Consider the following 18,055-nt stretch of genomic DNA (forward strand, 5'->3'; position numbering starts at 1 on the left):
TTTTCAACCTATCAGCTCCAGCTTGGCCTAACGAGAACACAGCGTGGGGAATGAGGCAATCTGTTTCTTCCCCCCCTCCTCTTGTTGTATGGATTCACTAGGAAACATTAATTGACAAAAGTACTTCCTGAAGTTTCTCTTCAAAGGAGAGGTAAAAAAAAATATATTGATTAACCTTAGGACTTAAAGTCTGAATGAATGAAAGAAGGCATTGATTTGAGTCCTGTGAGATTATAGATTAAAAACAGGTCTGAAGTCTGAATGAATGAATGGAGATGGTTTTTGAGTTCTGAATTTGCCTCTTACTAGTTGTGGTAACCACTTAATTTCTTTTTTTTACTCCCTTTATTTATAAAAATAGAAAAATGACAATAGCTATTCCCTAAAGGATGACTAAAAGGGGTCAGTGTAGTGAGTGTTTTACATACTGTGAAAGTACTAGACAAAATGCTAGTTTTGATAGGGCATGCTACGTAGACTTCATGAAATAGGTCATTTGGTTTGCTTAATTGAGGGGTTTCTGGAAGAATGTGAAGGTCAGGCAGACTCTGATTGAAGTTGTGAAAGCCAAGTCTGATTTCACTCTCCTGCATCTCATCTCTAGATTAAATTGATGTTTATTCTAATCTAATTCCTTCAAAAGTTCAGGGCAAAAATTTTAAGACCTCAATCACAGAGAATTGGGTGGTTGGAGGTTGAGGCTGAGGAAGGAAGTAAATGGTAGTTTGTATGCAATGATTTAATTTAATTTTTTTTTTTTTTTGAGGGAAAAGGGGCAAGATTAGGAAGGAATTGCTTGAAGGTCATAGCAAAATTACTTGGCTTGAGAAGCCGGGTGTGAAGAAAATTCCCATTTTCCAAACTGATACTCTAGACTTTAGAGGTGCCTGATTGGGGCAGGACAGAAAAAAGGGATGATGAACAGCATCCAATTTTGCTCAGAGGTGAAAGTGGAGATGACCCCCAAAGTTATACTTCCGATTTTATATTCCACATTAAATTCAGAATTTGACCAATCTGGTTTTCCATGGGGAGTCAATTTCATGCTTTACTGATTTTGATTAAATTTGGGATTACTAATATTGGATCAAAACCCACCTGGAAAGAGTTTTGAGTGAAAGAGATAATCTTTACTTTCAAATTCTGCACTAGCTAATGGATCCCCACCCTTCACTGCAGTACACCTGAGAATGTTAAAATATTTAATGTAGTTGCTCAATAAGGTGCTGATTAAGGCTATTGGTTCATTCTAAGCTTTGAGTAAGATGACCTGCAATTAATATATTGAGGTTTTACCCCCATCAGGGAGAGAGCTCCTTTTCCTCCAGTTTAGTCTGGCTGGTGGTCTTGTGAGCAGAGGGCTGGCTAGATCTCTCCCTCCTGCACACCATCTTCTGGGGCCCCTTGAGGAGGTGCAGCCTGTCTGAGCAGCCCTGGGATGACTTGGTTTAACCCAGTGTCCCGGATGTGTCTTCAAACAAGACTGGGATTGGGAAAAGCCAGTGATGCTTTCAGCTTGGTGATATTCACTTATAGTCTCACTGCTATGTCTGGGGAAGAAGCTAGTATACTCCCTGAAAACGGTGTTTTCTTCTTAACCATGATTATTCCTTAAATGCTGGAGAATGCATCTTCTCTGAGAGGGAGGTAGACAGTTCTATGGAATAGAGGGCACTTTGGTTCTGGGTTCTTATTATAATGTCCTGTGTAAACTATGGTAAGCTACTTAATCTTTTTTTTTTTTTATTTTTACTAACAATACAGCATGCGATTTTTATTTATTTTTGGTGTGCAACTTAATCTTTTTTTTTTTTTTTTTTTTTTTTTTTTTTTTAATTTTTTATTGTTGGCTGTTCAAAACATTACATAGTTCTTGATATATCATATTTCACAATTTGATTCAAGTGGGTTATGAGCTCCCATTTTTACCCCATATACAGATTGCAGAATCACGTCAGTTACACATCCATTGATTTACATATTGCCATACTAGTGTCTGTTGTATTCTGCTGTCTTTCCTATCCTCTACTATCCCCCCTCCCCTCCCTTCCCCTCCCCTCCCCTCTTCTCTCTCTGCCCCCTTTACTGACATTCGTTTGTCCCCCTTGTATTATTTTTCCCCTTCCCCTCACTTCCTCTTGTATGTACTTTTGTATACCTCTGAGGGTCTCCTTCCATTTCCATGCATTTTCCCTTCTCTCTCCCTTTCCCTCCCACCTCTCATCCCTGTTTAATGTTAATCTTCTTCTCATGCTCTTCGACCCTACTCTGTTCTTAGCTACTCTCCTTATATCAAAGAAGACATTAGACATTTGTTTTTTAGGGATTGGCTAGCTTCACTTAGCATAATCTGCTCTAATGCCATCCATTTCCCTGTAAATTCTATGATTTTGTCATTTTTTAATGCAGAGTAATACTCCATTGTGTATAAATGCCACATTTTTTTTATCCATTCATCCATTGAAGGGCATCTAGGTTGGTTCCACAGTCTAGCTATTGTGAATTGTGCTGCTATGAACATCGATGTAGCAGTGTCCCTGTAGCATGCTCTTTTTAGGTCTTTAGGGAATAGACCGAGAAGGGGAATAGCTGGGTCAAATGGTGGCTCCATTCCCAGCTTTCCAAGAAATCTCCATACTGCTTTCCAAATTGGCTGCACCAATTTGCAGTCCCACCAGCAATGTACAAGTGTACCCTTTTCCCCACATCCTCGCCAGCACTTGTTGTTGTTTGACTTCATAATGGCTGCCAATCTAACTGGAGTGAGATGGTATCTTAGGGTGGTTTTGATTTGCATTTCTCTGACTGCTAGAGATGGTGAGCATTTTTTCATGTACTCGTTGATTGACTGTATGTCCTCCTCTGAGAAGTGTCTGTTCAGGTCCTTGGCCCATTTGTTGATTGGGTTGTTTGTTCTCTTATTGTCTAATTTTTTGAGCTCTTTGTATACTCTGGATATTAGGGCTCTATCTGAGGTGTGAGGAGTAAAGATTTGTTCCCAGGATGTAGGCTCTCTATTTACCTCTCTTATTGTATCTTTTGCTGAGAAAAAACTTTTTAGTTTGAGTAAGTCCCATTTGTTGATTCTAGTTATTAACTTTTGTGCTATGGGTGTCCTATTGAGGAATTTGGAGCCCGACCCCACCGACTGTAGATCGTAGCCAACTTTCTCTTCTATCAGACGGCGCGTCTCTGATTTGATATCAAGCTCCTTGATCCATTTTGAATTAACTTTTGTGCATGGCGAGAGAAAGGGATTCAGTTTCATTTTGTTGCATATGGATTTCCAGTTTTCCCAGCACCATTTGTTGAAGATGCTATCCTTCCTCCATTGCATGCTTTTAGCCCCTTTATCAAATATAAGATAGTTGTAGTTTTGTGGATTGGTTTCTGTGTCCTCTATTCTGTACCATTGGTCCACCCGCCTGTTTTGGTACCAGTACCATGCTGTTTTTGTTACTATTGCTCTGTAATATAGTTTGAAGTCTGGTATCGCTATACCGCCTGATTCACACTTCCTGCTTAGCATTGTTTTTGCTATTCTGGGTCTTTTACTTTTCCATATGAATTTCATGATTGCTTTCTCTATTTCTACAAGAAATGCCGTTGGGATTTTGATTGGCATTGCATTAAACCTATAGAGAACTTTTGGTAATATCGCCATTTTGATGATGTTAGTTCTGCCTATCAATGAACAGGGTATATTTTTCCATCTTCTAAGATCTTCTTCTATTTCTCTCTTTAGGGTTCTGTAGTTTTCATTGTATAAGTCTTTCACCTCTTTTGTTAGGTTGATTCCCAAGTATTTTATTTTTTTTGAAGATATTGTGAATGGAGTGGTTGTCCTCATTTCCATTTCAGAGGATTTGTCGCTGATATACAGGAATGCCTTTGATTTATGCGTGTTGATTTTATACCCTGCCACTTTGCTGAATTCATTTATTAGCTCTAATAGTTTCTTTGTAGACCCTTTTGGGTCTGCTAGGTATAGAATCATGTCATCTGCAAATAGTGATAATTTAAGTTCTTCTTTTCCTATTTTGATGCCTTTAATTTCTTTCGTCTGTCTAATTGCTCCGGCCAGTGTTTCGAGAACTATGTTGAACAGAAGTGGTGAGAGAGGGCATCCCTGTCTTGTTCCAGATTTTAGAGGGAATGCCTTCAATTTTTCTCCATTCAGAATGATGCTAGCCTGAGGCTTAGCATAGATTGCTTTTACAATATTGAGGTATGTTCCTGTTATCCCTAGTTTTTCTAGAGTTTTGAACATAAAGGGATGCTGTACTTTGTCGAATGCTTTTTCCGCATCTATCGAGATGATCATATGGTTCTTATTTTTAAGTCTATTGATGTGGTGAATAACATTTATTGATTTCCTTATATTGAACCAGCCTTGCATCCCAGGGATGAATCCTACTTGATCATGGTGCACAATTTTTTTGATGTGCCTTTGTATCCGAGTGGCCAGAATTTTATTGAGGATTTTTGCATCTAGGTTCATTAGAGATATTGGTCTGTAGTTTTCTTTCTTTGAAGTGTCTTTGTCTGGTTTAGGTATCAGGGTGATGTTGGCCTCGTAGAATGAATTTGGAAGTTCTCCCTCTTTTTCTATTTCCCGAAGTAGCTTGAAAAGTATTGGTATTAGTTCCTCTTTAAAGGTTTTGTAAAACTCTGCTGTATACCCATCCGGTCCTGGGCTTTTCTTAGTTGGTAGTCTTTTGATGGTTTCTTCTATTTCCTCAATTGATATTGGTCTGTTTAGGTTGTCTATATCCTCCTGACTCAATCTGGGCAGATCATATGACTTAAGAAATTTATCTATGCCTTCACTATCTTCTAATTTATTGGAGTATAAGGATTCAAAATAATTTTTGATTATCTTCTGTATTTCTGAAGTGTCTGTTGTGATATTGCCTCTTTCATCCCGTATGTTAGTGATTTGAGATCTCTCTCTTCTTCTCTTCGCTAGCATGGCTAAGGGTCTGTCGATTTTGTTTATTTTTTCAAAGAACCAACTTTTAGTTTTGTCAATTTTTTCAATTGTTTCTTTTGTTTCGATTTCATTGATTTCAGCTCTGATTTTAATTATTTCTTGCCTTCTACTTCTTTTGCTGTTGTTTTGCTCTTCTTTTTCTAGGATTTTGAGATGAAATATGAGATCATTTATTTGTTGGTTTTTTCTTTTTTTAAGGAATGAACTCCAAGCAATGAATTTTCCTCTTAGAACTGCTTTCAATGTGTCCCATAGATTCCGATATGTTGTGTCTGTGTTTTCATTAATCTCTAAGAATTTTTTAATTTCCTCCTTGATGTCTTCTATAACCCATTGATCATTCAGCAACCTATTGTTCATTCTCCAAGTGATATATTCTTTTTCCTTCCTTCTTTTATCGTTGATTTTCAGTTCCATTCCATTATGATCAGATAGGATGCATGGTATTATCTCTACTCCTTTGTATTGTCTAAGAGTTTCCCTGTGACATAATATATGATCTATTTTTGAGAAGGATCCATGTGCTGCTGAGAAAAAAGTGTAACTGTTTGATGTTGGGTGGTATATTCTATATATGTCAATTAAGTCTAGGTTATTAATTGTGTTATTGAGTTCTATAGTTTCCTTATTCAACTTTTGTTTGGAAGATCTGTCCAGTGGTGAGAGAGGTGTGTTGAAGTCTCCCATGATTATTGTATGGTGGTCTATTAGACTCTTGAACTTGAGAAGAGTTTGTTTGATGAACATAGCTGCACCATTGTTTGGGGCATATATATTTATGATTGTTATGTCTTGTTGGTGTATGGTTCCCTTGAGCAGTATGTAGTGTCCCTCTTTATCCCTTTTGATTAACTTTGGCTTAAAATCTATTTTATTTGATATGAGTATGGATACTCCTGCTTGTTTCCGAAGTCCATATGAGTGATATGATTTTTCCCAACCTTTCACCTTCAGCCTATGTATGTCTTTTCCTATCAAATGCGTCTCCTGTAGGCAGCATATTGTTGGGTCTTGTTTTGTGATCCATTCTACTAGCCTGTGTCTCTTAATTGGTGAGTTTAAGCCATTAACATTTAGGGTTATTATTGAGATATGGGTTGTTCTTCCAGCCATATTTGTTTATTTATGTTACTAAACATGGTTTGTTTTCCACTTTGATTATTTTCCCCCCTTTAGTGTCCTACCTCCCACTGTTGGTTTTCATTGTTATTTTCCATTTCCTCTTCCTGTAATGTTTTGCCAAGGATGTTTTGAAGAGATGGTTTTCTAGCTGCAAATTCTTTTAACTTTTGTTTATCGTGGAAGGTTTTAATTTCATCTTCCATCCTGAAGCTTAATTTCGCTGGAAACACAATTCTTGGTTGGAACCCATTTTCTTTCAGTGTTTGAAATATGTTATTCCAGGATCTTCTAGCTTTCAGAGTCTGTGTTGAAAGATCAGCTGTTATCCTGATTGGCATACCCCTAAATGTGATCTGCTTCCTTTCTCTTGTAGCTTTTAAAATTCTCTCCTTGTTCTGTATGTTGGGCATCTTCATTATAATGTGTCTAGGTGTGGGTCTCTTATGATTTTGCACATTCGGCGTCCTGTAGGCTTCTAGGATTTGGGGTTCTGTCTCATTCTTCAAATCTGGGAAGTTTTCTCGTATTATTTCATTGAATAGATTGCTCATTCCTTTGGTTTGAAACTCTGTTCCTTCCTGTATCCCAATGACTCTTAAATTTGGTCTCTTGATGTTATCCCATATTTCTTGGATGTTCTGCTCATGGTTTCTTAACAGTCTTGCTGAGCTGTCTATGTTCTTTTCAAGTTGATATACTTTATCTTCATTGTCTGATGTTCTGTCTTCTAAGTGTTCTACTCTGCTGGTAGTATTCTCAATTGAGTTTTTAAGTTGGCTTATTGCTTCCTGCATTTCTAGGATTTCTGTTTGTTTGTTTTTTATAATCTCTATTTCCCTGTATAGTTGATCTTTTGCTTCTTGGATTTGTTTATGTAATTCATTGTTGAAGTGATCTTTCATTGTCTGATTTTGTTGTCTGATGTCTTCCTTGAGACTCCAGATCATCTGAAGCATGTATATCCTGAATTCTTTATCTGACATTCCATCAGCTGCAGCTATTACCTCTTCTAAAGTTGAGTTGACCTGCAATGCTTGTGGTCCTTTCTTTCCTTGTCTCTTCATACTGTTCGCGTTCCTTTCTTCTTGGTGAAACTGTTGTGCTATTGAATTTTCCCCCTATATATTTATATTGGTCTTGTATAGTTGCAAAGTCTCCCTCGCAGGCACGGGCGGCGGCTCTGCCCCTCCGCCAATTGGGGCAATGTGCCTACCACGCCGGCAGGCCGCTGGGCCTGCTCTGCCAGTCGGTAGCAGGTCCGCCGTCCTTGCAGGCGCGGGCGGCGGCTCTGTCCCTCTGCAGGCCGCTAGGCTTGTTCTGTCGGTGGTCGCAGTTCTGCCTACTTTGCAGGCGCAGGCAGCGGCACTGCCCCTCTGCAGGCCTCTGGGGCTGTACTGCCAGTGGGTCGCAGGTCCGCCTACTTAGCAGGCGTGTGGGGGGGGGCGGCTCTACCCTTCCTCAGGCCACTGGGCCTGTTCTGTCTCTCGGTTGCAGGTCTGACCTGTTCTGATGGTGGTCTCAGTTCCGACTACCTTGCAGGCGCGGGGGGGAGGGGGCGGCTCTGCCTCCCAGCAGGCCGCTGCTCCTCTTCTGCCGGTGGGTCGCAGGCCCGCCTACCTTGCAGGAGTGATTGGAAGCTCTGTCCCGCCGCGGGCCACTGGGCCTTTTCTGTCGGTGGTCACCCTTCCCCTACCTGGCAGGCGAGGGGGGTGGGGGGCGGCTCTGCCCCTCAGCAGGCCGCTGGGCCTGCTCTGTGTTTGGTCCCAGTTCCCTCTACTATGCCGGCGCAGGGGGAGGGGGCGGCTCAACCTCTCAGCAGGCGACTGCTCCTCTTCTGCCGGTGGGTCGCAGGCCCGCCTACCTTGCAGGAGTGATTGGAAGCTCTGTCCCGCCCTGGGCCACTGGGCCTTTTCTGTCGGTGGTCACCCTTCCCCTACCTGGCAGGCGAGGGGGGTGGGGGGCGGCTCTGCCCCTCAGCAGGCCGCTGGGCCTGCTCTGTCTTTGGTCCCAGTTCCCTCTACTATGCCGGCGCAGGGGGAGGGGGCGGCTCAGCCTCTCAGCAGGCGACTGCTCCTCTTCTGCTGGTGGGTCGCAGGCCCGCCTACCTTGCAGGAGTGATTGGAAGCTCTGTCCCGCCCTGGGCCACTGGGCCTTTTCTGTCGGTGGTCACCCTTCCCCTACCTGGCAGGCGAGGGGGGTGGGGGGCGGCTCTGCCCCTCAGCAGGCCGCTGGGCCTGCTCTGTCTTCGGTCCCAGTTCCCTCTACTATGCCGGCGCAGGGGGAGGGGGCGGCTCAGCCTCTCAGCAGGCGACTGCTCCTCTTCTGCCGGTGGGTCGCAGGCCCGCCTACCTTGCAGGAGTGATTGGAAGCTCTGTCCCGCCCTGGGCCACTGGGCCTTTTCTGTAGGTGGTCACCCTTCCCCTACCTGGCAGGCGAGGGGGGTGGGGGGCGGCTCTGCCCCTCAGCAGGCCGCTGGGCCTGCTCTGTCTTCGGTCCCAGTTCCCTCTACTATGCCGGCGCAGGGGGAGGGGGCGGCTCTGCCCCTCAGCAGGCTGCTGGGCCTGCTCTGTCTTTGGTCCCAGTTCCCTCTACTATGCCGGCGCAGGGGGAGGGGGCGGCTCAGCCTCTCAGCAGGCGACTGCTCCTCTTCTGCCGGTGGGTCGCAGGCCCGCCTACCTTGCAGGAGTGATTGGAAGCTCTGTCCCGCCCTGGGCCACTGGGCCTTTTCTGTCGGTGGTCACCCTTCCCCTATCTGGCAGGCGAGGGGGGTGGGGGGCGGCTCTGCCCCTCAGCAGGCCGCTGGGCCTGCTCTGTCTTTGGTCCCAGTTCCCTCTACTATGCCGGCGCAGGGGGAGGGGGCTGCTCAGCCTCTCAGCAGGCGACTGCTCCTCTTCTGCCGGTGGGTCGCAGGCCCGCCTACCTTGCAGGAGTGATTGGAAGCTCTGTCCCGCCCTGGGCCACTGGGCCTTTTCTGTCGGTGGTCACCCTTCCCCTACCTGGCAGGCGAGGGGGGTGGGGGGCGGCTCTGCCCCTCAGCAGGCCGCTGGGCCTGCTCTGTCTTCGGTCCCAGTTCGCAACTTAATCTTTATGAGTCTCAAACACCTCACTTGTAAAAATGTGGACAGAATTATTTATTTCACAGCCTTGAAATAAGGATTTAAATGAGTTAGCAATGTGTGTAAACTTTCTAGCCCAGTTCCTGTCATAGAATTAGACCTTAACAACTGTTGATTTTCTCTCTGCCACCATAGTGTAAAAGAAAGAATCGCACCAGGTGGTGAGTCAGAACCTTGGACTCTAGTCGCACCTGTTGAATTCATTACTTATGACACTGGATAAGCCACTTAAACTCTATAATGTAGCTGTCCTTGTTTGTAAAATCAAGAGGCTGAATTGCCTCTAAGATTTCTTCTAGCTTGATTAATGTGTGATTATTTCACATTTAAAATATCCTACGCCAGGTGTAAATTTAAAAAAAATGTTCCTAATAAGCACTGACAACTACATATCATAGGCATCAAAACTTTGTCATTCTCTTATATAAAAAAGAAAGTCAAAAGTTTCCTGCTTTGTCCTTTGGAAGAACAAAGGAAGATACAGTAAATTTTTGGAAGGCATTCTACTTTCATGCAATAGTGGTATAAGTCTCAATAACTGAGAAGTAGTACTTAATCCATTTTAGCAAGGGCTAGGCTTCATGCTTCTGAACAGCAGAACCAGCTCACAAGGATTTCTAAATTGGCCCTAGGCCTCAGGGGATATTCAGTGTTTTTAGTGAAACCTTGAAGTGCTTGACAATAGGTCGAAGCCATTACTATCCATACCCAGCAACATTTTAGGCTGGGTAGTGACCCTAGATGAGGAATCACTGACTGTAAACACATAAGCCTTTGCACGTAGGGGTTTCTGAAAGAATGAATGGATGTACGTAGTCTGTAAGTTTTCCTCCCAACAATGGATTCCTTATTTTTGAAATTTCTGAAATTGGTGGTATATATTGGTGGAAAATAGGTGTTAGTCCTCACTAACAGTTGTATGCTAGAATTCCAGCCAGAATGATTCAAACTCTATGTTATGGAAGTCTTTGAGGATCTGTGGAGATCTGAGGAAGATTGGCAGTGTAAAAGTAATTTCTCCCCAATTCAAAGTCAGGATAGAGGTGGATTTTGAAACATACAGTGAACTTTCAAAACTGAATGAGTTGCTGAATTGATTGTGAGGACTTGGGAAAAGGAAGCATGATCCCTAGGAACTAACACAAATTCCCAGTAAATTAACTTTACTTTTAAGGCTGACGAGGTTGTATTTTAGGATCTGAGTTCCTAGCACATTGGACAAAGTGTCTCTTGCTATTTTTGTTGACAAATTGTTGAAACGTGGGTGAGATTGCAATAGTCAACTGAATTTCTATTTATTGAACAGTTATATCAACAAGCATGAACTTTTACAGGATTCTGGAGGACCCGGAAAAACATGGTGGTAGAAGAGGAAATATTTAGCTTGGAAAAGAAAAAAAAGTTTCTTTTCTTTTTTTTTTCTCTCCTAGGAGGCAGACACAAGGCAGCTGTTTTCAAATTCTTATAGCAGCTCTGTCATTGAAGAGTTATTAGACTTTCCTTGCATCTCAAGTAGGACAATTTGGGATCAGGGAGACAGATTTTTTTTTTTTTTTAATGCAAAGAAAAAGGTTCCTGTCAATAAGTCTACTGGAATGGGTAGCCTTTGGAGGCAGCAAATTTAGTTTCCTGATGAGTTTAAGCAGAGACTGGACACGGTTCTGGACACTGTCTAGTGATTGCTTGCATTGACAAAGAAACTTGGCAAGACAGTTTCTTCTAGTTCTTTCTAAACTGTTAGACAATCAAATGAGGTTGAAGAAGTTAGTGGTCAGATAGCAAAAGGCAATTTTTCCCTTCACCATTGTGGTTAAAGAGAGAGATGTTTTGTCATACAGAAAAGGTTACATGCTTAATTAAGTGCTCTGCATTCAAGATGACCCAGGAGTGAGGATGCCATCTAAAGAACCGCGAATAATGCGCATTTCCTAAAAGCATTCCATACCATCATATGGAAAAAAGGTGATCACTGTGGTTTTCTTTGATCAAAACTCAAGAATGTTCCTGAAATTTATCCAGTCCGAGCCAAATTATGACTGCCATATAGTAACTAGAATCAGTAGTGCTACATTTTCTATCATATTCTGTGAGCCATGTGTCTAAAAACTACATTCCTTTATAAGTGTAAGTAAATTTTAATTTTCTCACTGTCAAAGTTATGCATCAATTCTCCTTTTTTTTTTTTCTGGTCAGATCATTGAAGGTCTTGATTCCTAGTTTAGGAAGTTGGTGGATTTTGAATTCTTTTGATTGTGTGAGCTATACTGGGAAACGCAGTTTATGCCACACCCCAGGATCATATATGCATTATGACTGAAATTGAATATTTGACAAATAACACATGCTCACGTACAGTATACTACCCAGAAAATGTTAATTCAATTCAAATCAATTGATTAATAGATATTGATCATACTCCACTCATTTCACAGGATTTTCATGTTGAAAAACACTGCTCTATCCAGTGATTAGTCATGAAAAAGTCAAATAAATGGCAGAATAAATACGCAAACTCAGGTAGCCTCTTTAAGCCATCTGATAAACCTGTTAGAAAAAGATAATTTTTGCATATATATTGTATGAAAAGTCATGCTGAGTGCAAAACATTTATATATCCTCATTCTTTGCCTTCTTCCCATCTTATTAGCGTCCCCCATCTTCCCATAGAAAAATGGCAAAACCCTGCAGCCTCTTGAAACATGAAAGACTTTGAGAGAGATATATGGGTAGACTGCATTTGCTCTGTGTATCTTAAAGCTTTACATCTTAGAGAAGCAAGTTTTAGCCTACAGCACGTCTGTTTATGAGCACATTCTGGTGACTGCTGCGATAATGGAATTGCTGATGCACTGCTCTGAGCACTTGGGTAACCATTCTTTTATTATTAGGAAGGAAATGCAGTTTTTAAGATCAAAGTGGACACCTCCTGGAAGTTACATTTATTACAAAAGGTTAAAGTGTCCACATTCTTTGGCATCAAAGGGACTTAAAGCAGAACGATGGTAATATTCAATAGACTGGTGCAATTTTTGATGTGACAGTAACCACCTAAGTTGGTGACAGGAACAAGTGGTAATCTAATTCTGAAAGTTACCAATTCTGTCAGCTCTGGGGTTAAGCAAGGTGCTTGGTATTGTGATAGCCACAGCCAGGGTCTGTCTGACCATTAGTGTAGGCACTGAGAATATGTTAGAGTCCTTTGGTAGCATTTTGGTACCAGGGTTTCAGAAAGCAAAGTTTCACTCTGCCATCATGGTGCAAGTAAAGTTAAAGGTCATTAATAGTTATTATTACAGTTATTATTACAGCATTTGGAAAGTCATCAAGGATCAATTCTAGCCCTTGAAACATGGTAACCTAGGATTGCAGCAGTTGCACTGTGACAACTGCTGCCATCTGTATGATAACGGTTCTGCTGGGCTTAGGGCATATTTGTTCTTTTACCTCCCCTTTTTGGGGTGGTACCAGGGATTGAACTCAGGGGCACTCGACCACTGAGCCACATCCCCAGCCCTATTTTGTATTTTATTTAGAGACAGGGTCTCACTGAGTTGCTTAGCACCTCACTTTTGCAGAGGCTGGCTTTGAACTCAGGATCCTCCTGCCTCAGCCTCAGGAGCTGCCGGGATTACAGGCGTGCGCGACTACACCCAACTCCCCTACCCCCACGACTTTCTTTTTAAGATTTGAAATAATTTTTTACTTTTTTTCTTATTTGCTTTTTCTTCAGTAAATTCCAATTGTTTGTATTTATGGTGTATGATATGTTTTGAGACATTTTGGTATTGTGGAATGGCTAAATTGACCTAATTAACATATGCATTGCCTCATCCACTTACTATTTATCCCAAAAGGGCTTAAGTCTCTTTGCCAAGACTTTAAGATGGGTACCTTCAGGGAAGTCTGGGGAGCATCTCTCAGGTGGGCCCACTTCAAATGCTTACTAGAAACTCCTTTATATAGATGCCTAAAAACCTTCTTTAGTAGTTTTAAATATGCATGAAATTTTGGCCAGTGCATATGAGGGAGTAATAAAGGCTCTTCATTATTTCTTTTCAAAAACTTTCCAGTCATTTGAGATCTGACGATCTCAAATCACTAAGTCTAGAAGCTCTGGATATTTAATGAGGGTGCTTCATTTCGCAAAAGAACTGACTTTGTCCCATTGTATCAGGCAAATGACTTCTGAAATTTCCTCTGCTTCCCCAGGAGTCCATCTTTCTAGAGATTAGCACTGGAGGAAACATTTTTCTGATAATTATTAACGGTTTATTGGAATTTAGAGTTAGTATCATAGAAGTGGCTTTTGTATTCAGTATCTTCTCTACTCCCAACTTTGACAGCTCATGTTATTGATAAAAAGACAATATTGATTTGAATACATTTAAAATGGGCTCTTACAGAATGTGCAAATCCTCGATCATAGACAATTTTCTTGTACTAATAAAATGTATAATAAAATGATATAGACTTAATGAGATCAAGGGTGCAGTATGTAGAATAGCTATGCTATACCTTAGGCAATCTCTGCCTAATTGTTGATAACATTTTATCTTTCACCATTAATGGTTGGTCCTGAGAGTTGTCAAAGTAAGCATTATGTCTTTTTTTTTCTTTTTCTTGAAATATGCAATCTTGTGTGCACAATGGGAAAAAAAAAGGATTTAGTTTTGTAGAAATTGCTAGATTATTGTTGTAAGTTTTACTTCTAAGTAATAGTTATACTAGAGGCAGAGTTATGAAAGAATATTTACTTTAGATGGGTCAGTTAGATCGAATTCCCCAAATTTAACTTGTAGAATTGCCTACTCAGGAGTAGTACCTTTCATAATAAATTAACAATTTCCAGTAGGGTATAGAATGTAGGCTTAAGTTTTGGTTCACATTTTATATGAATTCCCAGTAAAAGAAAACTAAAATAGTTAATTTCAATACTCCTTTTGGGAAAAACAGAACAAAACAAAACAAACAAAAACTCCCAGAGAATTGTAAATAAGAGGATGTTTCAAAGGAGAACTTTCAGTTCTTGTCCGTGTATTTTCTGTTAACTGCACATTTTCCTGATTCTTTTTATCCCTGCACACTCTCTGTTATGCTTAGCAAAAGTTTGAGAAGGGGTGATCCATGTATTCAGCACAGCTTGTGATTTTCTACAGCTTGTACATCTGACCTTTCCCTGGTGTTTTGCATATTGTTACCACCTGTTTTATTCCATTTTATCAGAGATAATTGTTCTCATGGGTCCCAGGTTTGACTCAGGTGGAATGCGTTACCTGCCCTTTCTCCCTCGTCCCCTCCCTCAGCTGCTACTCACTCAAAAGGGTCGCTGGGATCTGCCCTCTGGAGCTCTGGAGGGATGGGAATTCTTTTGTAGTACATTTCCCAGTCGAAGGCTCCGCGCATGGCATCCCCAGCTTGTGCCTCATACCCAAAGTGATTGTGGTCAATGACATCGATCATGGGACACACGATGGTTTTGTGGTTTAGTGCAATTTGGTCTGAAAAATGAAAGCACAAAATAGGAAATGACATGCCTGCCTAGGTCATCTATCATTTTGCAGCAAAGAGAAGCTTACACATCCCTACTAATGCAGAATGCTCGCGGCTTTAGATTCCTGTCGTGGCCAGAGCACTTTGCAGGAATCTCTGAATGTTGGACATAATGTGATGGGACAGTGATTAGGTACAATTAGAGTTGTTGTATTTTCCTTAAGAAAGTTATGTCCCAGAGAGACTCGCAGAGGTCCATTTAGCTCTACCTCTGTCACATTTTTGCTCTGACCTGTCCCCAATCTGTCATTTTATCATGCATCCAACATGCACAGAGTATAAACAGTACTTGTGTTCCCTCAAGCATACAGCTGGAGCCTGCTGAGAAAATATTGGCCTGCTTTCTAGAGGTTCCAAAATGTAAATATTTAACTTTATGAGTTTTGTAGCATCTCATCATATAAGTCACGATGGCTGTTTCCCCCTAAATGCTGACAGATCATACACAAAACTCTTTGTTCTCAACTGACCAGAGATTTTTGTCCAGTCCTATTTTGTCACTGTTCTTTGAGACATACTCTGTTTATCAAAGTTATTTTATGTTCTCACATCATATCCCAAAAGTGTTAGGTGGTATGATAGTACTTTGGTGACTCCTCCTACTATTAAATTTTTGAGCAATTACTACTAAGTGAATTATACTCATGCTATTTCTAATACTCCTATACACCATGTGAGGTGGCAATTATTGTCACTCCTAATCTACGCATGAGGAAACTGAGCTTAGAAAAATTAAGTAACTTGTCAAGAGGGTCACTCAGTTTTTGAGGGCCACAAACAGTGAACCTCCGTTTCACTGTCCAGGTTCAAAACCCAGTCTTTCCAGGTTGCCAGAGTGTTTCTCATTGTAGCAGAGATGATTTTTTCCCCTCTCATTTCCCATGTAGATATTGTTATTGTGATGATATTGTCAGTCAGCACAGGGAACTAACATTAACATACTTGGGTTCACATAGAAAAGCTGTGTGTGAAGCACCTTCCCAAGAATGTGCATTTAATCAATATTTATTATAACAAACCAATACTGCCTGACACACAGAATGTTTAAGTGGGAACATCTGCTCTCTTGTTATTTGGAAGACCTTTGGATGTGGAATGTGACATTAAACAAAGGGTATCATTTTGAAATATTCTGGGATCTGCTTATTTCCATATTATATTTTTTTCCCCAGAGATCCAGAAGTTAATGTAATCTGTGTCAGGGATAAGTTCTTATAGTATGGAGGATATCCATTTGCTTCACAAGTTTCTCCTAAGCATAGGGCAGGAAGCAAAAGATTTTATTAGCTGTAATAACAAGTGGCCTTGTTTTGATGATGCTGATAAAACAAGATGTAGAAACCACAAAATTCTGTTGAAGATCTTGGCTTCTGGGCTACATGCATTTCATTCATTTGTATTTCAATAATTATTTATTTGAGGTAAAATTGTGTGCCAGTCACTATCCTAGGAGCTACAGCAGTGAATACCAATGCAAACATCACTGTCTTCAGGAATGAAGAAAAAACATTTAAGAAACATTAAAAACATCAATCACTAAATTCTCTAGTGCTTTAAAAGGTGTTAAATGAGATGGAAAGAAAACAAAATAGGGTTAGGGGAATATGGAATGCTGGGGTGTGGAAAGGGTTGCAATTTTAGATAGTATGGCTCCCGTCTGCTAATTAGTAGATGGAAAGATTCCCAGCACTATTTCCTGTTCACCTCCACCAAGGGCTCTCTAAGCATCCATTTTCACCTGGGCAAGCCTTCTAATGGTTTTTAATCTTTATATAAATGGTGTTTCCCCAGAGATGTCTTTGACAGAGGAGACCATCAGTGCTGTGTCCGATATATTTCCTCTATCACCTCTGTAGGTATTTTAGTATTAAGGTTTCACTGACTTTCTTCAATCAAACTCAGAATCAGGTTGATTTACAAGTTCCTTGACCAACAAGGAGTCCCAAGGTGACCCGAAGAGAATGAGTCTGTTAAATTAACTGTCAACTTTCCGTTCAAATTTCCTTTCAGTTCTCCTCCAGCTGTACTAGCTTAGGGTGAAAGCTGCATGACTAATTTTTCATCCAAGGCTTGTGCCTACATTTCAATTTCCAGGGATCAAACAAACAGACTCTTAATAGGAAATTGAAATTCAGGTATAATCCCAAGGTGAAAAATGAACCACAAAACTGTGTGGCTCCGCCTGTTTTTTCATTTTGGATGATGTGTCAAGACACTGATAGAGGAAAATAAAAAAAAGATAGCGATCCTGAGGTTGAATCATTTCTTATCCATCAGGCCTACAGGAAATGAAATGCTTTAATGAGAAAAAGTGGGTTGTGGGTTTCTCTTCTTTTCTTTTTTTTTCCCTCTTTCTTCATTTTTTTCTTTCTATTAGATTCCTAGCGAACAATCAGAGACTCCATAATTGGCATTTAGGGATTGCTTTGGTTCATAAATAAGGTAGGCCTTTTGCTGACTTCCTTGAGTATTCAACACCATATAGGTCAAATTCAGTTTTGAGGGGATCTCACTGTTGCTGATGAAGCTTTAAATTGCTATGTCCTTGAACAAGGTACTTTTAATTAAAAGCTCAGAGGAGTCTCTGACTATAGGAGACTGAAACATTCCTGTTGATTGGGATGGCTGGCAGTCATCTGTACAGGGGTGTGTGGATGGGCAATGTGGTGGGGGTGTTGCTGGTTGCTGGTTGTTCTCTGTTTTAAATCCTACACAGTTTCGATCAATATCCTCCCCCCTTCCCCACCCATCTTTTTACTAATGGAGCTTGGCTCGTTCTAGTTGAAATCCTACACAGTATTCAACGGCAAATCATTCTTCCTGAGACAGCTATAGTATAGGCAGTTGTTACTGGCTCTAGTTCTGAGGTCAGGGATTTATTTACAATAAAAGAAGATTGGGCAAAACCTGGAAGAACAGAAAGAAGTACAATGATGTGCACCCAAGATTTTTTTTAGAAAGATCTTTTTTTTCCCCCCTCAGGCATACGATTTATTTCTTAGCTACAACTTATAGCTGACTTCAGTGTAAAATAAAACAAAAATATTGGAGCTTGAACTGAGCCACACTTAACATTTCTCACTTGAATTAGTTTCTGTTCATTCATGTTTCTAATAGTCCATGTGCCATGTGACAGTCTCCCTTCTTCCCCACCTCTTAGCCACAGCAAGAACACTTAAGATCTATCATACTGAGAGCATCTCTATATTTAGGGTTATAGGCTGGTGCCAGGAGTGGAAGGAACAACAAAAATGTCACTATAAATCCTAGAAAA

The 18,055-nt window shown here is 41.0% G+C and overlaps 1 protein-coding gene across 1 annotated transcript in view; it reads right to left on the bottom strand.

Annotated features, from left to right (window-relative positions):
- Galntl6 (polypeptide N-acetylgalactosaminyltransferase like 6) overlaps positions 1-18,055 on the bottom strand; it is a 1,116,183-nt gene that overhangs the window by 190,918 nt on the left and 907,210 nt on the right. Inside the window, exon 6 of the mRNA XM_071610524.1 lies at positions 14,546-14,729. Within this exon, the coding sequence (XP_071466625.1) occupies positions 14,546-14,729 (184 nt within the window). The remainder of the gene's footprint in view (positions 1-14,545; positions 14,730-18,055) is intronic.

This window comes from Marmota flaviventris, chromosome 3 (assembly GCF_047511675.1).
Source record: "Marmota flaviventris isolate mMarFla1 chromosome 3, mMarFla1.hap1, whole genome shotgun sequence".
Classification (NCBI taxonomy): domain Eukaryota; kingdom Metazoa; phylum Chordata; class Mammalia; order Rodentia; family Sciuridae; genus Marmota; species Marmota flaviventris.